General features: G+C 32.1%; 6 protein-coding genes across 6 annotated transcripts; 1 reads left to right on the forward strand and 5 right to left on the reverse strand.

Annotated features, from left to right (window-relative positions):
* Positions 1-1,931: 1,931 nt before the first annotated feature.
* LOC103831542 (protein SHORT HYPOCOTYL IN WHITE LIGHT 1) lies at positions 1,932-3,491 on the reverse strand. The gene is made up of 4 exons (XM_009107423.3): positions 3,270-3,491; positions 3,004-3,204; positions 2,852-2,917; positions 1,932-2,211 (listed from the first exon to the last, which is right to left on the reverse strand). The coding sequence occupies exons 1-4, from the start codon at positions 3,420-3,422 to the stop codon at positions 2,095-2,097; spliced, it is 537 nt and encodes a 178-aa protein (XP_009105671.2). The 5' UTR covers positions 3,423-3,491; the 3' UTR covers positions 1,932-2,094.
* Positions 3,492-3,511: 20 nt separating this feature from the next.
* On the forward strand, positions 3,512-5,899 carry LOC103831544 (zinc finger BED domain-containing protein RICESLEEPER 1). The gene is made up of 2 exons (XM_009107426.2): positions 3,512-3,724; positions 3,815-5,899. Exon 2 carries the CDS (start codon positions 3,826-3,828, stop codon positions 5,764-5,766), a length of 1,941 nt encoding a protein of 646 aa, XP_009105674.1. The 5' UTR covers positions 3,512-3,724; positions 3,815-3,825; the 3' UTR covers positions 5,767-5,899.
* LOC103831543 (serine/threonine-protein phosphatase PP2A-5 catalytic subunit) lies at positions 5,806-7,553 on the reverse strand. Its single transcript, XM_009107424.3, has 5 exons — positions 7,111-7,553; positions 6,814-6,928; positions 6,639-6,747; positions 6,451-6,528; positions 5,806-6,368 (listed from the first exon to the last, which is right to left on the reverse strand). The coding sequence occupies exons 1-5, from the start codon at positions 7,361-7,363 to the stop codon at positions 6,003-6,005; spliced, it is 921 nt and encodes a 306-aa protein (XP_009105672.1). The 5' UTR covers positions 7,364-7,553; the 3' UTR covers positions 5,806-6,002.
* Positions 7,554-9,802: 2,249 nt separating this feature from the next.
* On the reverse strand, positions 9,803-14,382 carry LOC103831545 (CLAVATA3/ESR (CLE)-related protein 26). The gene is made up of 2 exons (XM_009107427.3): positions 10,879-14,382; positions 9,803-10,073 (listed from the first exon to the last, which is right to left on the reverse strand). The coding sequence occupies exons 1-2, from the start codon at positions 11,139-11,141 to the stop codon at positions 10,034-10,036; spliced, it is 303 nt and encodes a 100-aa protein (XP_009105675.1). The 5' UTR covers positions 11,142-14,382; the 3' UTR covers positions 9,803-10,033.
* Positions 14,383-14,631: 249 nt separating this feature from the next.
* Positions 14,632-15,907, reverse strand: LOC103831546. Its single transcript, XM_009107428.3, has 4 exons — positions 15,708-15,907; positions 15,472-15,607; positions 14,992-15,294; positions 14,632-14,912 (listed from the first exon to the last, which is right to left on the reverse strand). The coding sequence occupies exons 1-4, from the start codon at positions 15,800-15,802 to the stop codon at positions 14,793-14,795; spliced, it is 654 nt and encodes a 217-aa protein (XP_009105676.1). The 5' UTR covers positions 15,803-15,907; the 3' UTR covers positions 14,632-14,792.
* A 143-nt stretch (positions 15,908-16,050) lies between these two features.
* LOC103831547 (probable LRR receptor-like serine/threonine-protein kinase At1g69990) lies at positions 16,051-19,551 on the reverse strand. Its single transcript, XM_009107429.3, has one exon. The coding sequence runs from the start codon at positions 18,096-18,098 to the stop codon at positions 16,308-16,310; it is 1,791 nt and encodes a 596-aa protein (XP_009105677.1). The 5' UTR covers positions 18,099-19,551; the 3' UTR covers positions 16,051-16,307.
* Positions 19,552-26,531: the final 6,980 nt, after the last annotated feature.

Below are 26,531 nucleotides of genomic sequence, written 5' to 3' on the forward strand. Positions count from 1 at the left end.
AATGTATATTGTATTTGCACGTCATGGTAAAACCTATGACAGCATTAATGATACATTCCTAAATAGTAAATACTCATAAATTATTACTTTTCGATGGTATTATTGATTACCAGATTAAATGTATCATATGGATATCTCTTTATTTTTCTCTCTTATATTTCCAATTCTATTTGTTTTTGATCTGGCAATTTTTAGCACCAAAATGTCAGCCTATCCTTTTAATCTATTGAGAAATTAAATCGAAAGTTCGAGTTTTTCTTTTTAATGTATAATTTTTCTGTTTCATTTTAGTTATCGTTGTAGAGTTGGACAAACAAATTAAGAAAATATTCAATTTGTATATTTACAAAACAAAAATATCATTACTAATACACTTAACTACATTTATATCTATAAGAAGTAGGTCAGAATATAAAGTCAATAAATGTTAAATTAAAACTATAAAAAGATATTTATTTTGAAATTATAATATTTTATTATACAATGACAACTAAACCAAAACGAAGTATCATTTAGCAGCCAATGGCAAACACATACAAATCTGTGATGTTCCATATCTTACATTGAGTTTGGACCCGTAACCTAGGGATGCTTTTTCGGAATGTAATGGGTTGTGCTATAAAATCAAAGCTTGTATAATTAAGTCAAGATTCGTCGAGCAAAGAACAATATCTTGGAAATGAAATTATGCTTCAAATCAAAGTTAGCTTTAACAAATCACAATCACAATTTCCAATATGATTGACTAAAAACCCCTATAGGCCAAAATCAAAATTGTCGACGTGGTTATTGTTTAATAGGAGTACTACACAATTTGCTACGTATGCACTGTATACATTGGTGACTAATGCTCCTTTACTATTCTAAATTTCTAACAGAAATCAAATGTTTTTTTTTTGTAACTTTGTCGTAAATATTACTCATTCATATCACCGATGTGTAACCCATAAAGCCGTATGTGTACTTTAGAAGTTGCTACGAAAATATATAGCATAAAATTGTAAGGGTATTAATTAATTAGTTGAATGTTTGACGGAATGTATTAGTTCCAAATTTCTTGGTCTATAGTGTACTACTTTTTACTTTCCAAAGAGATGGCACTACTATATTATTATTTTAAAATACAGTTAGCATAAAATGTATATATAATTAGACATAAACATTGGTTTTGCTTACCGTACTGATTTTCCATAAAAATGTATATATAATGATGATATAAATACGTCACAAACAAAAAAGATTGGTAGATTTGGTACAAAATGAACATTGAATATTCGTTCAGCTTTTGTGTGTAAGTGTAGAATCCGCGTTTTGGATAAGTCGCGTGCAGAGAAAAATGAAAGTCTATGATATAGTGAGTCTATTGACTCAGAGGGGTCCTGAGGTGCGTGTGGTGTCGATCTCTTTTATGTATTATCCTCATCGTGTGTGTCGTATGACCACAGCTAACCACAATGTGAAAGGTGTTAACTCTGTATTTAACGAGTAGGCCCAAATGAGTCAAATTGCCCAATGGTTTTGTGGCCTAACGGCTTCGGCTGGGACAGCTATTTATAAATGGACGTCTCACGTCTTTTTACAAAATCAGGCAAAAGGCCAAGAGAAGTGAGGACACGTTATTTCATTACATCAGTGTTGGAAATCTACACGGTTAGGTTGCAAGGACGAACTAATAAACGTTGAATAGTAGCAGTCGTATAGAAGACGTTGTACCATATTAACACAATTAGCTGAGGTGATACGGAACGTGAAGAAATAAAAGAAACTGATGTTATTATATTATCATGCAAAATGCACCTTGCAGTTTTATTTACCCAACCATCGACGAGAATTTTCTAATGCGCTCCCGACTACCTATAGTTAAATACGTTGGTTAAGTGATTATCTTTCTTCGTTTTATCGGTGAATTATAGAAAAACACTCTTTAGATCTTTTTCGATTGGTCTGCTTACTCTTGATTCTTAGATAACTTCCCAGGAATGTGTATACACAACTATCTTCCATATTCCCTTTACAAATAGAGGTGAAAAGAACATGATGAATAACAAACATCTGAAACTCATAATCTGACTTAAGCTACATATATGTTTCAAGTTATAGCGGGTTTGGTCCAAAAGAGTTGCCGTAATTCTGGAAAAAGGAAGCTCCTGTCCAGAACAACCGGATCAACAGAATAACCGTAAAGACTGTTCCTCCAAGACCGCATATTACCTGCGAGAAATATGGTTTGTAAAACTGAAGTCAGCCTAATTCACAAACTTCGTATCGTCACCTACAACAACGTACGCTCATAAACAAGCATTCCAAGTGCTACGTTCAAAGTTCAAAATAGAAGGTTAGATAAAAAAAAATATGATCACTACAGAGCATAAACATGAAGTCCAAGCACTCACAGGTTCGTTTGAGCTCAACGTAGAAGTTAAAATAAAGATATTTTTACAACAGAAAGGTCTAATATCATTTTGTCTTTCTCATTTGTAACTAATCCTTAAAACATCTCGTTCTAATTCGAAAGGATTAGCTTACCAAAATAACAGTATAAATATAACCAACACAATCTTTAAAACTCTTAAACCGCTAATAGATGAGCTGCCAACTCAAAACTAATTGGTAACGACTAGATCAGTTATCAGCGTTTTAACCATTACTTTAATAATATCGGATGATTATTGACGAAACCAATTTTTGAATTGGTAGACTCTGATACCATATTAAGTTATTTAAAACCAATTTACATTGAAAAGATGTATATTAATTATATATTGATCCATTTTAACTTTGGATGTGACAATAAATAAATCTAAATCACACACAAAAGCAGAGTGAGCAAAGAAGGCAAAAGATAACACACCTCAAGAAACGCTCTCGTGATAGAAAGCGAACCCAATAGCAATATCCCATCTACTGCAAAAGACACCTGCAGATCATTCCTAGCTAATCAATCAAACGAAGCATATAACAACACAATGTGCAGCTCATGGAGAAGGAAGGAAGGAGACTCACGAGTCGAGGAGACATGGCGGCTGGCAAAACACGACGCGAGGCCTTTTTAGCTCGCTTAGAGGCCTTCTTGAACATACTTGTTACGAATCTCACCAGAAGATCCACGCTGCTCTCCCTCTCGTAATCATCCTCTTCGTCGTCGTCATCGTATTCGTACCCGTCGAAGAAGAATCGATCGTCCGATTCGTATCGCCTACGCGACTAAGAGCTAATAGATTGACTGACTCAAGTTTCAAATTCGGATTACAACAAGACGATTGGAGTACCTGAGAGCTACGGTTCGAAGCGAGTGGCCGTTTCACGCGTCGTCGGAGGTGGAAGGTAGAGTCAAGAGAGAAAGGAGCTGCAGAGACGAATCTGCGTGAGACATTGATCAGTCGCAGCGACGATGATGATAAGGTTGTAGCTGATAAAGCCATTATCAGCGAGTACCGAAGAGAGAAAAACAATTCAGCAACTGATTTGTAAATAGAAATGGACTAAATTGATCATAAAATAAATTTAGAGCTAAGTTTGAAAACATACATAAATATAAAGTCTTAGTTTGTAAATTAACACAACGTGACAAAACTGCTGACCATTTCAAAACGAAAAATATCTTTCACCAGAGAAAAGCCAAAAGCTTTCCTCTCGCTAAAACCCTACCGCCGCGACCACCGACACCGAGAGACTCCGCCGCCGTTAAACCCACCTCCGTTAACCGTTCGACTTGAATGACGAGGTGAAATGCTCTGTCTTTCTAGATTTTTAGGTAACTACTGTAGATGAAAGCTTTAAACTTTAGCCTTCCTTCGTTTTCTTACTTGTGTAGGAGAGAACCTGATGATAATCAATGAGATGGACTTATCAGACGCGGTGATTGTGAAATCTAGTAAACTTAAATCAGCTGTGTGGAACGATTTCGACAAGGTGAGAAAAGGAGAGATACACGTGGCAATCTGCAGACACTGCAAGAAACGTCTTAGCGGTTCGAGCGCGAGTGGGACTTCTCATTTGAGGAACCATTTGATTAGATGTAAGAGGAGAGCTAGCTGTAACGGTGTTGGTGCTGCGAAGAGAGTAGAAACAACACCACTTGAGTTAGCGATTGTCGACCAGACAAAACATGAACATAGTGATGCTTCTGTAATAAACTCCGGTTTGGATCAGAGGAGGAGCCGGTTTGATCTAGCCAGGATGATAATCTTACACGGTTATCCGTTAACCATGGTTGAAGACGTTGGGTTCAGAGTGTTCCTTAGGAATTTACAGCCTTTGTTTGAGCCCGTTGTGTTTGAGAGAGTTGAGTCTGATTGTATGGAGATATACGCTAAGGAGAAGCATAAGATCTTCGAGGACTTGGATAAGTTACCTGGGAAGATTAGTATCAGTGTCGATGTGTGGAACGGTGGTGGTGGTTCAGATGATTCCGATGAGTTCTTGTGTTTGGCTGCTCACTATATAGATGAAACATGGGAGCTGAGAAAGAGAGTTTTAAACTTCTTCATGGTTGATCCGTCTCATACGGATGTAATGCTTGCTGAGGTTGTGATAACATGTTTGATGGAATGGGATATTGACAGGAAGCTCTTCTCCATGGCGTCGAATCGAACTCCTCCCTTTGGTGAAAACGTGGCTAACAAGATCAGAGACCGGTTATCGCAGAACAAGTTTCTTTACTGTAATGGCCAGTTGTTTGATGTGAGCTGTGGAGTTTATGTCGTTAACCAGATGGCTCAAGAGTCTCTGCAAAGTTGTTTCGAGACGATAAACAAGATTCGAGAGAGCATTCGGTGTGTCAAAAGCTCAGAGTTTATTCAGGAGAGTTTCGATGAAAGGAGGGACCTATGTATCGACGACTCAGCGCGATGGGACACTACATGTACCATGCTGGAGATTGCGTTAGAGCAGAAGAACGTGTTCTCACTCATGAAACAACGTGATCCTGATTCTTGTGTCTCATGTCCTTCTGATTTGGAGTGGGAGAGGTTAGAAACAGTTGTTGGATTCTTGAGAGTCTTTGTCCAAGTGACAAACACATTCACAAAGAGCAGCAATAGCTGCTTAACCGCAAACATTTACTTCCCGGAGATATGCGACATACACCTCCGGTTAATCGAATGGAACAAAAGCCCTGATGGTTTCATTAGCTCTTTAGCTGTAACAATGAGGAAGAGGTTCGACGAGTTCTGGAATAGAAACCACCGGGTTCTAGCCATTGCTACCATATTAGACCCACGCTTCAAAATGAAGCTGGTGGAGTATTACTACCCACTGTTTTATGACTCCAGTGCTTCAGAGTTTATTGAAGACATCTCTGAGTACACCAGAGCGCTTTACAACGAGCATTCTGTAGGGTCGCTGTTAGCATCATCAGACCAAGCGCTTGACTGGCAGGAGAATCATCATCATCATCATCATCATCATCAGCATGAAGATAGACTCAGAGAATTTGATAAGTACATTAACGAGACAACTACTTCACCAGGTCAAGACTCCAAATCAGATCTTGAAAAGTACCTAGAGGAGCCTCTGTTCCCGCGTAATTCAGATTTCGACATACTCAACTGGTGGAAAGTTCACACACCCAAGTACCCGATCCTCTCCATGGTGGCACGTAATGTCTTAGCGGTTCCTATGTCGAATGTATCATCAGAAGAAGACGCCTTTGAGAGTTCTCGAAAGAGAAGGATTAGTGATACCTGGTGCTCGCTTAGACCGAGTACTGTCCAGGCCTTGATGTGTGCACAGGATTGGATCCGTAGTGAACTAGAAAGCTCTTGAATCTCTCTTTTTGTTTTAGATCTCAGCTTCTCCAGCTTGTTTGTGTATTATATGTAGCTCTCAACTACAATTGCTTTATTCATGTGAACCAGAATCTTTTGTAACGCTTGTATCAGTTAAAAGGTTACACATTCTTAACTAAAAATCAAAAAGACAACGGCGAGTTTAACGAACATGAAATGAAATTACAGAACAAGGTTAAGGATGTTTTTCTTTTCTTTTTTATTTTGTGGTACTTACAAAAAGTAATCTGGAGTTTTGCGTGTAGTTTCAGGTTCGACTTGACGTGGGGCTGGATCGAACTGAAGGAAGTTCTGGTCCATGTTCTCGTCGATCTCTAGAATCGCAGCCATGTTGCCGCATCGGTAGCAATAGTTTGGGGCACTAAACACAGTCACAACGTTCTTTTCTTGGCACCAGTTATAACCTTCCATGACAAGTTGGTGTGCTCTTGAGATCAGACTGAGTCCATTGGTGTGGTTAAACTGAGTAGCGATGTCTTGTCCGAACGTGTAGCCTGCGCCACGAGGAGATATTCCCCAACCGCATCGATCATCTGGATCAGACCATAACAGATCACACATAGGTCCTTCATGCGGAACCTAGAGGCGAGCACAAATACAAAGAGTTTTGTCACGTTATGTAACATAAAAGTAGCAAAAGTGGTCTGGTTTTGGAAGATACCTCTTGGATTCGATCTAGAGAACGGATGTTGTCAAGTGTATCTAAAGAAGGTGAAAGCCCTCCATGTAAACAGAAAACCTAGAAAAGAAGATAAAGTTTTGTCATAGTTCAAGTCAAAAACGGTGGAAGCAGATAAATAGATTTTTTAAGGTAATAATATTAAAAGGTTCTTCATTAGTGCTTTGAACCTGACTCTCAATGAGAGCTGTAAGAGGAAGATAATCAAAAAGGTCAGTGAAGTGTTTCCAGACATTAGCATTTCCATATTTTCTCAAGCACTCATCATAAAATCCATACCTGAAAAGGTAACAAAGCTTTAAAAAAAACAAGGAACAATAGAAGCTGAGGATTTAAAAAACGTACACTTGAGTAATTTGGCGGCTTTCGTGATTCCCTCTAAGGATGGTAAGCCTATCTCTGTAGCGAACTTTGAGTGCTACCAAGAGCGAGACTGTCTCCACAGAATAATACCCTCGATCTTCACAAAAGTCAACACAATCATGAGATAACATAACCAGCAAAAAAGGAGGCATAAACACACGCATAATCTAAAATGTGAAGAGAAAGTCAACAATAAGAACTAAAGTAAAAAAAAGTCAAATCCACGCACGCATATACATATACAATTCACGAGTAAAGGAATGAAGTAGAGAGACTGACCAACGTAATCGCCCATGAAGAGATAATTGGTGTCAGGCGAAGAACCACCGATCTTAAAAAGCTCAATCAGATCGTAGAATTGGCCGTGGATGTCGCCGCAGACGGTGACCGGACACTTAACCGGCTGAACATTCCACTCCTCCACCAGAATCGCCCTCGCTTGCTCGCACAGCGTCTTCACCTCCGCCTCCGACAACGCTTTACACTCCATCAGCTGCTCGATCTGACGATCGACGTCTCCCGTCTCCGGCATCTTCTTCTCCTCCTCCTTCCCTCAGATCCGATCTGACCAAAAACTCAAAATCCGGATTCGGATGCGGATGCGGATGCTCCGTCTTCTTCTTGGTATTTGGATTCGAATTATCTACCCATCACTCATAGCAAAATGCGAATTTCGATTTCGTTGGAACTTTGCATTTGTTTTCTTGTCGCTTTTTTTGTCCGGGTCAAAAGTCCACTGTGGGAGACTGACACGTGGCTTTTTGGCGCGGCGTGTAACGAACTCGCCGACTAGGCTCATTACTTTCGGCTTTCTTCGAAGTTAGCCCGTTTGGCGAGGTGATACTCGGCCCAATTAATTTGAAAGAATAACTTTGTTCTCTTTTTTTCGGTATTGTTTTACTTCTCGCTGGAATATTATTTTGTCTTACAAACTAAACTAGCAAACGCCAGAGGAGGTAGGAGTTTGGAGACCCATTCTGGTTTTGATTCGAGTCTATTCGAATTTTAGATTTTCGGAGTTAAAGATTTCAACTCTATTCATGTATTTATAAATTTCGGTTTGAATCTTTGTGAATCCAAATAACCGATTTAAATTATTTTTTAAAATATTTTTTTTGTACACTTTAATTTTCTCAAAATATATAAAAAATAATAAGATGTAACATAGAAATTTAAATAATGTGTGCCAAAATATCTAAACTTAACATAAAATTAGTTTATCTTGAATATTTGGATGGAGAATCAATAAATATTTCAAATAGTTTTGGTGTTTCGATTTTTTTACTATTTTAGATATTTACTTTTGACTATTTATATATATTTTCAAGTATTTGCATATTTTCAAAATATTTTCTATTTTTAGATATTAAATCTGGAAATAATTAATATATTTAACTATAAAAATCTAATTGGGATATATTTACCCGAAATATTTTGGTTCGAGTCATGTTCGATTCCGATTTTCTAAATACTAAAATTTTGAACCCATTCGGATATTTAATCAATTTTGGTTCGGGTTTGATACTATTTTTTTGGATTGGATACGGTTATGTTTTTCAGGTTTTTGGATTTTTTGCCCAGTCCTACCAAACACTGTAGTGGGTCAATTATTATTTCACTTTATTTATTGTCTTTACAATGAAACTAATTGGTAATTATCAGAGTTTAACTAAATTATGTAGAGCGAGAGGAGCCGTCAATCGTCATATATAGTTTGAATGCTCCAGCTTTAGACTAGTCTTCCGTCGCTTTTGATTCTCGACGACTATAAAGGGAAAAAATAACAGAGACCAAAAAAAGTTGATTCATTATTATGTCTATTAAGTATGTTTCATTCACGGGTTTGATAACTCAAACTAAAGACATTCAAACTCTGCAATTTTGTACTTAGATTACTTCACAATTCTCTTGTATAAATATAAGAGGTTTGCACCTCAATGTAAATAGTAAAATCCCCTTTTGAAACCTCCTATTTAATTTGTTGACATTCAGTTTCTAGTTGTTATCTAATAATCTTAATTAGTGATAGTTTGCCAATAGTTTTATTTCATGAAGCACACATCTCATAACTAGTCATATCGTAAGATAGATTGGGGTAGTATATACAGATTAAATGCTAAAATGTTTTTGGTTTTATGTTGTGTAGATCGGTGATGTAACAAATTAATAAATCAAGTTACTAGTTATTTTATATGTTAAGATTAGTGAAATTAATTTTGAGATGGGTGGAAGAGATATGAAACAGAGAGTAGTGGTGGAGTTAACCCCACAAAAGAACAAAAGAATAAAAGATGGGAAAAAGCATAATACAAAGAAGCAATGTGTTGTGGTCTCCTTTATTTAGAAGAACTATTACACACATTCTCCTTTTAAAGCTCATACTTTTATATAAAAATGTATATGCCATTCCATTCATGAATAATAAAAAAAACTGATATATCAGATCTTTGAAGACATCTCTTTTATTTTCTCTTTGCAAGAATATATGCTTTCAGAATACATCAATAATAACGGACTCGTATTTTTTTGTAATGGTTGGATAACCTCTTCTGAAGTACAATATTTTTCGTTGCACATACAATTCCATCTTATTAATTTTTTGGTTAAAAAGTGTGATTATAATGAAAAAGCTGCATATTATTTTGTTTTATCAACTCTAAAATAGCATGTTATCTAGAACAAAATATTGTATCATTATCTCTTTTTTTCTAATAAACATGCATGTTACTTGCAGTTGCAGAAACAATAAGCACTCAATTTATATGTTTTCAAATAAATCTTTAACCTATTTTAGTAAATGTTCATCATCATTTAGTACAATTGCCCACATACAATGTGAGAAAAGGAAGATCATAAATGTAATTTAAAGATGGAAAATAGAAAGAAACCAATATAAGAAGTGCAATGTGAGAAAACAGGATTGCATGCATGTACCTATACTTCTTCTTCTTCTTCTTTTGTTTCTTGGCAATTGTATAAAATGTTTATACTTATATAGGGTTTCCTCTTGCTAACTCAATAATATTTCTTCGCTAGGTACAAAAAGAAAACATTCAAAGAAATAGAAGTGTAGGGTCACAAATATTTTGAGCATATTTAAGAGATTCGATCCCAAATGAACGGGAAAAGAGAATCTAGCAACATTTTACAAGACCTATTTGCCAACAAATACTTCTCTCTCTTCCCCAAGCTTTCACTGTACTTATGCTCTTCCCGGTGGCCGTCTTGATTTTCCTGCTCTCCTGTATACATAATACAGATTTAAGATTTAAAAATCACTATATAACTTAATTACTTAATCTAAATCTTTTACTTATTCTCTGTACTTTAGTATAACCAATACCAAATATATAACCTTGATCGATTGATACATGCGTCAACTGACTCGCTAATACAATTAACATGGAAGTACTATAACTATATTTTTTTCCAAAAAAATTATTTGAGATCTTAAGTGATTTTTTCTATTAAACTAATATATGAGGTGAAAGAAAAAGGAGACTATTTAAAGGGCTAAAGCTTCCATAAAGGGAAAAAGAAAGTTTTTAAAAGAAGACATCTTATGATGAGTAATTAAAAACAAGATTGTTAACGTATAGACTGAATAAAGCTAGCAGACAGCCTTTTGAGAGCCTCTGTTATATGTCTCGCCGAATCTGAGTTAGCTAAAAGAAACAAAGAGTTTATTTTTTAAGTAAAATTTTGGTAAAAGTATATGTATATGGTGGCCAAAAAGAAGTGCTTATACATAATAATATAATACGCATATATACATCCACGAATAAATTAGCTTGCTTGATTTCTTTTGATTTATTAAACGAAACAAGAATGGTAAGGAGAGTGATCTTCTTCGATAAACTTATACGTTGTTTTTGGATTGATATCAAGGGAACTCTATTAACAGACGGGGATGTTTCCTCGTTGTTATCTATATTAACATGGACTTATCACTGGCTATGCCATATATTGCTGAAAAGAACAACACACATAGACATGCAAGATTTGTTGATTGCAAGTGATAGATGAAATAAGAAACCGGTAAAGAACCTGTTATGTATAGGATCGGATCCACGAGGCACTTTTCTTTTGCTGCCAGCGTAGCTAAGATCACCATGTCTTGTTCCATCTTCATGCTCGTTACCGTGTGTAATGGAGTTTTTCATCGACATAATGGTAGTAGTATCTTTTGTTGTGTCGGCTTCGTTGTTGTTTTGTAATGCAAACGCATCGATCATTAGAAGAGTGACTAAACCGACCGTAAATAGTGTACGAGAAAACAACTGGAGACGAAGGGATTGGAGATTTCGCATGGTTTCTAGCCTTGTGGGTTTTGTTTGGGTCCTATCTTCGTTGGTTGGTGGAAATAAGGACAGAAACTAACATCGATCGAATTAGTAGGTTTTATTAGATTTTTCTATTTGAAACTATAATAGAGAACAAAGAAGAGTGAGAACAAAAGCATGAGAGAGATAGAGTCTTATCACTTTGATGAGTTAGGATGGTTGGTGTTCTTTATATGTTCGATGGTTTTTATTCTCTTTAATATGGTTAACTTTACTCGAAACATTAGGATAGAGAGAAAGATAATCTAGGCTATGAATCTTTATATTTTTCCGTGAGATATATTTTTAATATTATCTTTAAGCATGAATCCGTATTTTTATGTCGTCTCTTTTTGTCCCAAAAATCTAAATATACCAGAATGAAACACAATACTTATCATAGAATTAAAATTTTAAAAATTGGAGAAAAGAGAGAGAATGATATCTAGAACAGCTGTTCTGAAACGTGACATGGAGGGAATATATTTAGTAGCCTTTGCTTTATGTGCATGAGAAGGTTCCGATACGAGTTTAAGTATTTGAGTTTTTTTTTTCGTGTCGTGTATTTTCATGCTGTTTTATGTAATATACTCAGATTAGACATTGTACTTTTCTCACGTACATTTCATCCCTTTCGTATCCAAAAGGTAAAGCTAAGCACATGACAATGCAATGCATACCCGAATTTATAGCCATATTTTATAAAAATCTAAGAATTACTTTCAGTATGTGTATGTATATTCCATTAATTTCACAAATCTAATTACTTACGGATTGGATACGTGTGTGTGCATGATATTTTGCACATAGACATAATTAATGTATTATATATAGTATCTGCCTAGTTCCGTTTAACCACCATCTCTTTTATGTATCTAGTATTTAGTTACAGCATAATTTTTTTTAGGTACAGCATAATTGGGTATATATAACCTGATATATCACTCATTTTACCAAGAAAAACTTGGTATATCAATTTGTTGCTTATTTCTTAACTTGAAGACACTAACATATAACTTCATTATAAGGGCTCACATACCGCAAACTTCGAATAATCTAAAAAGGTTAGCAATATTATACATTAGCCAAACATATATGCGTTAACCACCTTAATCCTTCTTTATGTATCTTAATTAAGATTATGTGCATATATTAAAGTTTGCTGAAATAAAGATGAGAATGACAACATTGACTAGACTACCCATGATTAAAAATTGTTCCTTGGGAATATATTTATATCACTGTCACATAGCAGCCGTAATTTATATATTTTTGTCTACATATTAAGATTCATACCAATTTTTGAAATACGTATTGTGGTAAGCCACTTATTACAAAAGGAAGAAGATGAGCTAATGTTCATGAGTAGATAAAGAGAAGAAAATTTCCAACAGATGAGAGCTTACTGTCATGAGTGTCATGTAGCAGCCGTAATTTATCCCATAGTATATATATTTATTTTAGGGTCATAGTTTGTAGAGCATATGATACAAATTGTTGATCTCACCAATCAAAATATAAACATATTGTACATGAATCCCACTTCAAAATTTGTTTACCTTTCCTAAAAGAGTAAACGTATAATTGCCCAGAGAATCTTATGCCTTTGTGTTGCTCAATAGCTTCAAGCTGAAGTAACAAAAAAAAATGGCATTTACATATTCATTTTAAATATAATATATTATCATGTACACAACCTCCACTAGTAATGTGGTGGCCGTTTCCGTCTATAGGATTCCTATATATTTGTCTATGCCCATTCAACATTTACATACTGCATACCGCTAATTTTTTTCTGTGTTTTATAAACATTTCAGCTCAAAGCTACTATGACTAATGTCATAGGAAAAAGTCACATTTTATATGCAAAAAAAGTTTTTTTTTATGAATAAATTTAAAATTCTTTCAAATTTTTTTTGAAAAAATCCAGTCAATGTAGTCGTCATAAAACTAAACTAACTAAATATGTATATTAATTTCTGATGTAAAGAGTGAACCTTATTTTCACTATATTATTTACTGGATAACATTATGAACTTACAAATAAACGAGAGATACACAGTATATAGTTAAAAAAAAATATATACGATGGATGATTGGTTGAAATATAATTGTAGATAGTTACAAATATATATATATATATAATTGTAGAAAAAATTATTTAAAATTTAGTTTGTAGCATTTTTAGTGAAGCTGTATTTGATGTAACTGTAAAAACTAAATAAGAAAAAGATTAAAAAAACTCATACAACAATATTTTTCTACAGTTTAGTAATAATGTTTAGAAAATAGAGTTCTTCATTATTTCTATATTTTGGATTATAATTTTAAATAAAATATGATTGATAACTTTTATGGTTGAAATGAAGACAAAATATCCTTTTTTGTCTCTAAATTTTAAATAATTATATGATAGATCTTTTAATCCCCGAAATGATTCAAACAATATATGCATTGATCATCTATCTCTAATACGTAATTGATTGTTTCAAGTGTTTTAAATTTTAGGGCCAGCATGCAGGTGATGCAAGATGAATCAAGTAGAAACGAGTTGGAGGAGAAAAGCATCAGAATATCAATGCGTAGGCAGAGTATGCAGCTGAAACGATTAAGTCGAGAAGAAGGATCGAGTGGATGTGATTTTGCCGGTTGGTCAAGAATAATAATGCATGTTTTTCGTATTATGTTGATAAAACCAAACAGATTTATTCCAAGAGTGCAACATATTCCAAGTTTACGAGGCCAAAAATAGACCTGGTGAGGAAGAGGAGGCAGACATATCAATCAAAATTTCAATATTTTTACAATGAACATATCAAGATTAGAAATCTAGAGAGTGGTAAAAGTATATTTGGAAGAGTAAAATAATAGAGGGAAAGAGAAGCTTCATTTTCTAGTATTGCACCAGAGGCAGACTCCACTTGCTTCAACTGATCTCTTGCGTTAACCCCTTCCTAGCAACAAAGTAAGCTCTGCACAGAGGTTCAAGATCAAGCAAGTATGCTCACTAAAGATATATAAGTGATGACATCATTTCAATGGAGTGAAAGTTCTTCTTAAGATAAAAGAGTAAATGGGTAATAAACAATTTCGTAATATATGAAACAAAGTAGCCCCAATTATATGAGTGCCCTGCACACGAGCATATATCTCTGTGACTCTGTTTTTCGTCTCCGGAGCAAACTTACCAACGCTTCGGCTCTCTTCTCCTACACCAGAACCCTCGTGCCTCAGTTCGCTCAGTGTTGACAAACAATGGTTTATACGATAATGCTAATAGTTTGTGCAAATCAAAGTGTTGTTTGCTCGAACTCGACTTAATCATCATACTATGATGACAAAAACTCATATGTTGCTTGCTTGTCTCTTGCACAAAACCTCTCCAGAGAAAGCGCACCACATTTCATCACCAAGGTTCAACACCAAGTAATCGTTCTTAATGATAACATCTTTTTCAAATGGGAATTGATCTAAGCAATGGTGCATAAACAATTAGTCATTTAAAGAAACAAGTAGAGTTATCCAGTTATATCAAAGCTTATCTATTCTATACACTCAGATCAAATATATCTCTCTGTTTCTCGCAACAATGAAAAAAAAACGTTGAAAGCTTCTACATAAATAGAAAAAGGAGTGCTCTTAAAACCGCGAATTGCTTTGTGATCTTCCAGTGGATACTCCTCCAGCCATCGGTACTGTCTGTTTCTTTCGGTAGTATACAAATGATCCACTTACGAGTAACAGTCCTAGCATAACCGCCTGCCCATTTATTTATTCAAATGATTCTTATGTCAGGTCTCAGGAACTAAGGAAATAAAAATCATTTTACTTGTGTTACCTCAAAACCAAGAACAGAAACTCTCTCCTCATCTGAAGAAGGAACACAGCTTCTATAAGTTTTGTAAGACTGAGACTTCTTAGCTTTTGAGGCTGGTGAAGAAGAGTCATCACGCAGGTTCCTCTGTTTCACCGATGCATCAATAACTTCTTCGTCATCATTACTGACATTAGATTGATCATTTTGTTGAGTCTCTTCCGCATCTTTCTTGTGTGAAGAAGCTTCTCCTCCTCCTCCTATCACCTCTCTACATTTGAAAGGAATTCGATAACCTGTTTCACTGCAACGATACTTGTCTTTTCTCTACATAGACAAAAAAATCAAGATCCATTCAAAATCAAGAATCAATCAATCAAGAATCAAGATTTGAGTAATTGAGACCATCCCCAAAGCATCAAGCAAACACCATACACAGATTCGATTCCAACAGAGAACAACAGTAAAGTAGGATTCTCAATTGAATTTGAGAGAGAAGAGAACCTTTTCGGAGGAGTTGCAGGAGACGCAAGGACCTGAAGGAGAGCATTCGAAGGTGACGTTGCTTCCTTTCGGAGTTTCTTTGAAACCTAGAAGGATCCTACGCCCACCGCTTCTCATCTCTTCGTCTCCGTTGTTTCTGTACAAGTTAGTTAGATGGAATCAAACAGTGATAATTAAAATTTTCTAGATCGAGAGATCGATAAGCGAGATCTAAGAAGGAAATTGAAGTACGAAACTGTTCATGTGATCTGGCTAGAGATAATGACGATGAAATTGCAACAGCGCAGGCGAAGAGGATGATCAGATACAGTGGAGATCTCAGAGAAGCCATCTTCGTCGTCGTCGTCGTTCAGGAAAAAATCTTGCAGAAAAGAAAAGAAGAGAAAAAAGAATACGAATATTGACAGAAATGGTCCGGTATTACTCTACTTTTATAAATTCGCCTTACAACTCATAGATTTATACATTTAAACCCGATAGTTTTAATTATAATATCTAGATCCACAATATCAAGTGTGCTAATGTGATAGACTGACTGATAGGAATATTCTTTCATATGTTGTCCTCGACGAGGTTCGATTAAAGAATTTTAACATTGATTCAATTAAACACACAAAAATTCATTTTATTACAAGTTACAACCATCCCATAGTGTATATTCATGCATCACAGGATGTAGAGAAGAGAAATATACAACACAACAAAAAAAACACAGTTGAAAGTGAAAACATTAGGGTAAGTATGTGGTAAAGAATTGAGTAAAAGAGTGCATGATCTTTGTACTTTACAAAGCAGCAGCATAGTCATCATACTCACAGCACAGGTAAAGTTTTAACTTAGTGTTCTTGTTTGTTAAAGATGAGTGGAAACTCATCACTATGCTCAGAGAAGAAACCATATCGATCTCCCAACTTCTTTAAAGACTCATAAACTTGGATCATCAATGGTCTTTCTTTAGGCCTCGACACAACGCAGCTACAAGCGATTCTCAAAAACTGCATCATCTCATCATCATATCCTTTACCAATCACACTTCTATCAACCACATTTTTACCTCTACCATTACTCAAATGCTTACTCACCCAATCCACTAAACTCCCATTAAACCCATCTTCCCCATTGTTAATCGAAAGCGGCTTTTGTCCCGTAACAATCTCAAGAAGCACAACCCCGAACGCATACACATCCCCACTCAAAGACGCAACCATAGTGCTCGCATACTCCGGCGCAACGTAACCAACCTCCCCAAAATCACCGTTACTAAACGAGCTATCGTTAGAGTCCCGAGAAGAACTCACTAGCTTCCCCAAACCATAATCTATAACACGAGGATCAAAGTCTTCATCCAATAGAATCACATTTGAGCTAATGTACTGATGCAAATACGCATGTTCACACCCATGGTGCAACCAAGCTAGCCCTCTAGCCGCTCCAACACTGATCCTAACCCGACCCGGCCAATCCAAACCATGCAACCGAGAGTTCAACGTACCATTAGCCATGTGCTTATACACCAACAGCCTCTCGTCCTCCACGACGCAGAACCCGAGAAGCGGCACCAGATTCGGATGCCTGATCTGACCCAACCTGTTCACCTCCGACCTAAACTGCTTCTCACCAACCTCATAACCACAGGTAAGCCTCTTGACCTCAAGTGCAGACCCATCAGGCAAATCAGCTTTGTAAGAAACACCAGTTCTCGACGAGACAAGGACATTGTCGGAACCGAAACTATCCGTAGCAACAATCAAATCAACCAACCTGATCTTCACGATAGGTTTCTGAAACAGAGCCACCTGAACGAGCTTATGCGACTTCAACACACCGATCCAGTCACCATCGTCTTTAGACTCTCCGGCACCGTAACCGTTCTTCCTCCTCACGTCTCTGATAAAGAACCACCAGAACACGGCGAACCCGACGCACAACGACCCGACAGCTCCCGTTACGCCTGCTATTACAATGACCGTTACGTTCTTACCGTTCAACGTTCCGCAGCTCGATAACGGCTTCCCGCAAAGTCCGTTATTTCCGGTAAACCCGTTTTCTCCGAAATGGGAGAGCTCAAGGGGAATCGAACCGGAGAGATCGTTGTCGGAGAGAGAAAGTCGCTGGAGCCGGTCTAACCGGGTTAACTGAAAAGGAACCGGACCGGTTAGCTTATTCTCGTTAAGAGCCAAACCGTTCAAGAATTTGCAGTTAACGATCTCGGACGGTATTTCTCCGGAGAGTTTGTTACCGGAGAGGTCTAACGTGACGAGGTAAGGAAGCCACGAGCAGATCTCGGGAGGAATCTCGCCGGAGATGTCGTTGCCGGAGAGGTCTAAGGACTGTAAGCTGCGGCAAAGCTTGAGAGATTCTGGAATCTTGCCGGCGAGTTGCATCGAGGGGAGGTGGAGGGAGAGAATGCGATTCTCCTTGGCGTTCCAGCAAGAGACTCCGGTGAGTTTGCAGATTGAGGAAGACGAGGAGTTGGGGAAAGACCAGGTGCTGAGTCGGCCCGAAGGATCGGTGAGTGAGTTCTTGAGGCCTTTGAGACAGAGCACGTCGTCTTCTGCGTAAGAGGAAGATGATGAGATAAGGATGATGAAGAAGGTGGTTGAGATCATTAACATCATATTCTTCATGATGGGTTTCGTAAGAAAGAGAAGTGCTTTTCTTCTTCTTCTTGTTCGTCTTGCTTCTGTGGCGAAAAGACGGCCATTGACTCTGTTTTAGCGTTGTGGAAGGCAACCATTGAAAGTGGAAAAGAAACTAATAAAAATTCAAACTTTTTTTAAAAAAAATATCAAGATTGCCTTTTTTATATATACGTTAAGTCAATTAGTTAAACGACGCCGTTACAAGCAGCTTGTGAGGGTAAGAATAATCATATTTCAGTTTTGGTGTTCGTGTCTTGATCGAAAAGGAAAGATAACAAAAGTAGGTGTGGGTGTGCCAAAGCACTTTCTGCGCAAGAATCATTTGTTTCAGTTCTATAATAATTTGTATGGTAAAGTAGTTATTACCTCAAATATCATTATTTAAAATTTGATCAGGAATTCAGGATAGAACTCTTATGAAGATGTATGAGATGGGCGTTGTGCTTCTTATACTTGTTATCGATAGAACTCTTTATCGCTTTAGGACCATGTTATGGTGGCTCAATAATAGTTCAAAAATAAATTATGTAACTTGGGAAGTTGAGATTGTATTGTAATATTTAATTATCGTTGCTAAGTTATATTTCATATAGGATAAGAATTATTTGTTGTATCTTCCATATTTTTTTTTGGGGTCAAATCTTACTTTCCATTAAAGAGAACTAGAGTTTACACCTCCCTAAAGGAGGGAGAAGAAAGCTGAAACAAAGCATCCTTTGCCAATCTATCCGCAGCTACATTACATTGGCGAGGAACAAATTTAAAGGAGATATAGTTAAGAGAATTGCTCAACATGCCTAAGTCGTGGACAATCCCTTGAAGAGAAGAGTCGGGCGATCCTCCAGTGAGAAGAGTAATGAGAACCTTGAAGTCTGAACTCAGATATACGCATATCATGATCTAGTTTTAGATGAACACATCAATTATTATTTGAAGTTTTTTCTTTTACATAGGCCATCTAATAAAAATTCAATTAAATAAAACGACTTCAAAGAGAATATACTGATTACACCTCAGAATCTCAGATATACGAAAATCTTTCTTCTCTTAAAAATGTTTCTGGAATGGTATAAATTCATATATGTGCAGAGTGGTGCTAATGTGATTCCATCAATAGTGATCAGTAAAGAATGAAAATGAGCGTCGTATGTGTAGTGTACGTTCAAGGTGGTATTCCACCAAATTTGTTCTGTTGGTTGGTAGTCTAATTTAAATCTCAACATTTTTTTGTCATGCTTTACTATAACTCAACTATTGGTGTTAATTTCAGTTTAAACTAAAAAAATTCAAATACCATCTGAATTATTAAATTTAAATTTGACGAAAAAATGTTATATATATATATAATCTTTCAACTACTTTAATCATATCTTTTGATATCTTTTCATTTAAATATATATATATATATTAAAATTATGAGAATATATGTTTAAAAAGATTTTAATAAGATCTTAATTTTCAAAAATTATAAGTAAATATTTTCACTAATTTTGTAATTAGTTTTGAAATATTATTATACACTAATATACTCAATTATTATTTATAAAATGAAAAAAATATTCTATCCTATTTTATATATTATATAATCACAATCAATCATAGAATTTTTGAAAAATTTATTTAAAAAATACAATATATTGATAAAAAAATCAAACAAAATACTCTTCTATCAACAAAAATTCTTGTTGTCCTAATCTCGAAACCACAATCCCAAATGTACACTATTTCTTTACAAAAATGAAAACTTTCCTAAAATAGAATTTTTGAAAAATTTATTAAAAAATACAATATATTGATAAAAAAATCTAACAAAATACTCTTCTATCAACAAAAATTCTTGTTGTCATAATCTCTAAACCACAATCCCAAATGTACAATATTTCTCTACAAAAATGAAAACTTTCCTAAAATAGAATTTTTGAAAAATTTATTTAAAAAATACAATATATTGATAAAAAAAATCTAACAAAATACTCTTCTATCAACAAAAATTCTTGTTGTCCTAATCTCTAAACCACAATCCCAAATGTACAATATTTCTCTACAAAAATGAAAACTTTCCTAAAATAGAATTTTTGAAAAAATTATTTTAAAAATACAATATATTGATAAAAAAATCAAACAAAATACTCTTCTATCAACAAAAATTCTTGTTGTCCTAGTCTCTAAACCACAATCCCAAATGTACAATATTTCTCTACAAAAATGAAAACTAAATAAAATAGAATTTTTGAAAAATTTATTTAAAAAATACAATATATTGATAAAAAAATCTAACAAAATACTCTTCTATCAACAAAATTCTTGTTGCCCTAATCTCTAAACCACAATCCCAAATGTACAATATTTCTCTACAAAAATGAAAACTTTCCTAAAATAGAATTTTTGAAAAATTTATTTAAAAAATACAATATATTGATAAAAAAATCTAACAAAATACTCTTCTATCAACGAAAATTCTTGTTGTCCTAATCTCTAAACCACAATCCCAAATGTACAATATTTCTATACAAAAATGAAAACTTTCCTAAAATAGAATTTTTGAAAAATTTATTTAAAAAATACAATATATTGATAAAAAAATCAAACAAAATACTCTTCTATCAACAAAAATTCTTGGTGTCCTAATCTCTAAACCACAATCCCAAATGTACAATATTTCTCTACAAAAATGAAAACTTTCCTAAAATAGAATTTTTGAAAAATTTATATAAAAATACAATATATTGATAAAAAAATCAAACAAAATACTCTTCTATCAACAAAAATTCTTTTGTCCTAATCTCTAAACCACAATCCCAAATGTACAATATTTCTCTACAAAAATGAAAACGTTCCTAAAATAGAATTTTTGAAAAATTTATTTAAAAAATACAATATATTGATAAAAAAATCAAACAAAATACTCTTCTATCAACAAAAATTCTTGTTGTCCTAACCTCTAAACCACAATCCCAAATGTACAATATTTCTCTACAAAAAATAAAAACTTTCCTAAAATAGAATTTTTGAAAAATTTATTTAAAAAATACAATATATTGATAAAACAATCAAACAAAATACTCTTCTATCAACAAAAATTCTTGGTGTCCTAATCTCTAAACCACAATCCCAAATGTACAATATTTCTATACAAAAATGAAAACTTTCCTAAAATAGAATTTTTGAAAAATTTATTTAAAAAATACAATATATTGATAAAAAAATCAAACAAAATACTCTTCTATGAACTAAAATTCTTGTTGTCCTAATCTCTAAACCACAATCCCAAATGTACAATATTTCTCTACAAAAATGAAAGCTTTCCTAAAATAGAATTTTTAAGAATTTTAATTTTAAAATACAACTTAATGATAAAAAAATCTAAACGAATACTCTTCTATCAACAAAAGTTTTTTTTATCCTAGTTTATAAATCACAACACCAAATCTACAATAGTTATCTATAAAAATGAAAACTTTCCTAAAATAAAATTTTTGAAGATTTTATTTTAAAAATACAATATATTGATAAAAAAATCAAACAAAATACTCTTCTATCAACAAAAATTCTTGTTGTCCTAATCTCTAAACCACAATCCCAAATGTACAATATTTCTCTACAAAAATGAAAACTTTCCTAAAATAGAATTTTTGAAAAATTTATTAAAAAAATACAATATATTGATAAAAAAAATCAAACAAAATACTCTTCTATCAACAAAAATTCTTGTTGTCCTAATCTCTAAACCACAATCCCAAATGTACAATATTTCTCTACAAAAATGAAAACTTTCCTAAAATAGAATTTTTGAAAAATTTATTTAAAAAATACAATATATTGATAAAACAATCAAACAAAATACTCTTCTATCAACAAAAATTCTTGGTGTCCTAATCTCTAAACCACAATCCCAAATGTACAATATTTCTATACAAAAATGAAAACTTTCCTAAAATAGAATTTTTGAAAAATTTATTTAAAAAATACAATATATTGATAAAAAAATCAAACAAAATACTCTTCTATGAACTAAAATTCTTTTTGTCCTAATCTCTAAACCACAATCCCAAATGTACAATATTTCTCTACAAAAATGAAAGCTTTCCTAAAATAGAATTTTTAAGAATTTTAATTTTAAAATACAACTTAATGATAAAAAAATCTAAACGAATACTCTTCTATCAACAAAAGTTTTTTTTATCCTAGTTTATAAATCACAACACCAAATCTACAATAGTTATCTATAAAAATGAAAACTTTCCTAAAATAAATTTTTTGAAGATTTTATTTAAAAAATACAATATATTGATAAAAAAATCAAACAAAATACTCTTCTATCAACAAAAATTCTTGTTGTCCTAATCTCTAAACCACAATCCCAAATGTACAATATTTCTCTACAAAAATGAAAACTTTCCTAAAATAGAATTTTTGAAAAATTTATTTAAAAAATACAATATATTGATAAAAAAATCAAACAAAATACTCTTCTATCAACAAAAATTCTTGTTGTCCTAATCTCTAAACCACAATCCCAAATGTACAATATTTCTCTACAAAAATAAAAACTAAATAAAATAGAATTTTTGAAAAATTTATTTAAAAAATACAATATATTGATAAAAAAATCTAACAAAATACTCTTCTATCAACAAAAATTCTTGTTGTCCTAATCTCTAAACCACAATCCCAAATGTACAATATTTCTCTACAAAAATGAAAACTTTCCTAAAATAGAATTTTTGAAAAATTTATTTAAAAAATACAATATATTGATAAAAAAATCTAACAAAATACTCTTCTATCAACAAAAATTCTTGTTGTCCTAATCTCTAAACCACAATCCCAAATGTACAATATTTCTCTACAAAAATGAAAACTTTCCTAAAATAGAATTTTTGAAAATTTTATTTAAAAAATACAATATATTGATAAAAAAATCAAACAAAGTACTCTTCTATCAACAAAAATTCTTGTTGTCCTAATCTTTAAACCACAATCCCAAATGTACAATATTTCTCTACAAAAATGAAAACTTTCCTAAAATACAATTTTTGAAAAATTTATTTTAAAAATACAATATATTGATAAAAAAATCAAACAAAATACTCTTCTATCAACAAAAATTCTTGGTGTCCTAATCTCTAAACCACAATCCCAAATGTACAATATTTCTCTACAAAAATGAAAACTTTCCTAAAATAGAATTTTTGAAAAATTTATTTTAAAAATACAATATACTGATAAAAAAATCAAACAAAATACTCTTCTATCAACAAAAATTCTTGTTGTCCTAATCTCTAAACCACAATCTCAAATGTACAATATTTCTCTACAAAAATGAAAACTTTCCTAAAATAGAATTTTTGAAAAATTTATTTAAAAAATACAATATATTGATAAAAAAATCAAACAAAATACTCTTCTATCAACAAAAATTCTTGTTGTCCTAATCTCTAAACCACAATCCCAAATGTACAATATTTCTCTACAAAAATGAAAACTTTCCTAAAATAGAATTTTTGAAAAATTTATTTAAAAAATACAATATATTGATAAAAAAATCAAACAAAATACTCTTCTATCAACAAAAATTCTTGGTGTCCTAATCTCTAACCCACAATCCCAAATGTACAATATTTCTCTACAAAAATAAAAACTTCCTAAAATAGAATTTTTGAAAAATTTATTAAAAAAATACAATATATCTATAAAAAAATCAAACAAAATACTCTTCTATCAACAAAAATTCTTGTTGTCCTAATCTCTAAACCACAATCCCAAATGTACAATATTTCTCTACAAAAATGAAAACTTTCCTAAAATACAATTTTTGAAAAATTTATTTAAAAAATACAATATATTGATAAAAAAATTAAACAAAATACTCTTCTATCAACAAAAATTCTTGGTGTCCTAATCTCTAAACCACAATCCCAAATGTACAATATTTCTCTACAAAAATAAAAACTTTTCTAAAATAGAATTTTTGAAAAATTTATTTAAAAAATAAAATATATTGATAAATAAATCAAACAAAATACTCTTCTATCAACAAAAATTCTTGTTGTCCTAATCTCTAAACCACAATCCCAAATGTACAATATTTCTCTACAAAAATGAAAACTTTCCTAAAATAGAATTTTTGAGAATTTTATTTTTAAAACACAACCTATTGATAAAAAAAATCTAAAAGAATACTCTTCTATCAACAAAAGTTTTTCTTATCCTAGTTTATAAATCACAACCCCAAATTTACAATATTTATCTATAAAAATGAAAACTTTCCTAAAATAGAATTTTAGAAAATTTTATTTAAAAAATACAATATATTGATAAAAAAATCAAACAAAATACTTTTCTATCAACAAAAATTCTTGTTGTCCTAATCTCTAAACCACAATCCCAAATGTACAATATTTCTCTACAAAAATAAAAACTTTCCTAAAATAGAATTTTTGAGAATTTTATTTTTAAAATTCAACCTAGTGATAAAAAAAATCTAAAAGAATACTCTTCTATCAACAAAAGTTTTTCTTATCCTAGTTTATAAATCACAACCCCAAATCTTCAATATTTATCTATAAAGATGAAAATTTTCCTAAAATAGAATTTTTGAAAAATTTATTTAAAAAATACAATATATTGATAAAAAAATCTAACAAAATACTCTTCTATCAACAAAAATTCTTGTTGTCCTAATCTCTAAACCACAATCCCAAATGTACAATATTTCTCTACAAAAATGAAAACTTTCCTAAAATAGAATTTTTGAAAAATTTATTTAAAAAATACAATATATTGATAAAAAAATCAAACAAAATACTCTTCTATCAACAAAAATTCTTGTTGTCCTAATCTCTAAACCACAATCCCAAATGTACAATATTTCTCTACAAAAATGAAAACTTTCCTAAAATAGAATTTTTAAGAATTTTATTTTTAAAATACAACCTAATGATAAAAAAATCTAAAAGAATACTCTTCTATCAAAAAAAGTTTTTATTATCCTAGTTTATAAATCACAACCCCAAATCTTCAATATTTATCTATAAAGATGAAAATTTTCCTAAAATAAATTTTTGAAAAATTTATTTAAAAAATACAATATACTGATAAAAAAATCAAACAAAATACTCTTCTATCAACAAAAATTCTTGTTGTCCTAATCTCTAAACCACAATCCCAAATGCACAATATTTCTCTACAAAAATGAAAACTTTCCTAAAATAGAATTTTTGAAAAATTTATTTAAAAAATACAATATATTGATAAAACAATCAAACAAAATACTCTTCTATCAACAAAAATTCTTGGTGTCCTAATCTCTAAACCACAATCCCAAATGTACAATATTTCTCTACAAAAATGAAAACTTTCCTAAAATAGAATTTTTGAAAAATTTATTTAAAAAATACAATATATTGATAAAAAAATCAAACAAAATACTCTTCTATCAACAAAAATTCTTGTTGTCCTAATCTCTAAACCACAATCCCAAATGTACAATATTTCTCTACAAAAATAAAAACTTTCCTAAAATATAATTTTTGTAAAATTTATTTAAAAAATACAATATATTGATAAAAAAATCAAACAAAATACTCTTCTATCAACAAAAATTCTTGTTGTCCTAATCTCTAAACCACAATCTCAAATGTACAATATTTCTCTACAAAAATGAAAACTTTCCTAAAATACAATTTTTGAGAATTTAATTTTTAAAATACAACCTAGTGATAAAAAAATCTAAAAGAATACTCTTCTATCAACAAAAGTTTTTCTTATCCTAGTTTATAAATCACAACCCCAAATCTTCAATATTTATCTATAAAGATGAAAATTTTCCTAAAATTGAATTTTTGAAAAATTTATTTAAAAAATACAATATATTGATAAAAAAATCAAACAAAATACTCTTCTATCAACAAAAATTCTTGGTGTCCTAATCTCTAAACCACAATCCCAAATGTACAATATTTCTCTACAAAAATAAAAACTTTCCTAAAATAGAATTTTTGAAAATTTTATTTAAAAAATACAATATATTGATAAAAAAATCAAACAAAATACTCTTCTATCAACAAAAATTCTTGTTGTCCTAATCTCTAAACCACAATCTCAAATGTACAATATTTCTCTACAAAAATGAAAACTTTTCTAAAATAGAATTTTTAAAAAATTTATTTTAAAAATACAATATACTGATTAAAAAATCAAACAAAATACTCTTCTATCAACAAAAATTCTTGTTGTCCTAATCTCTAAACCAAAATCCCAAATGTACAATATTTCTCTACAAAAATGAAAACTTTCCTAAAATAGAATTTTTGAAAAATTTATTTAAAAAATACAATATATTGATAAAAAAATCAAACAAAATACTCTTCTATCAACAAAAATTCTTGTTGTCCTAATCTCTAAACCACAATCCCA

The sequence above is a fragment of the Brassica rapa genome, chromosome A07, assembly GCF_000309985.2.
Source record: "Brassica rapa cultivar Chiifu-401-42 chromosome A07, CAAS_Brap_v3.01, whole genome shotgun sequence".
NCBI classification, from domain to species: Eukaryota; Viridiplantae; Streptophyta; class Magnoliopsida; order Brassicales; family Brassicaceae; genus Brassica; species Brassica rapa.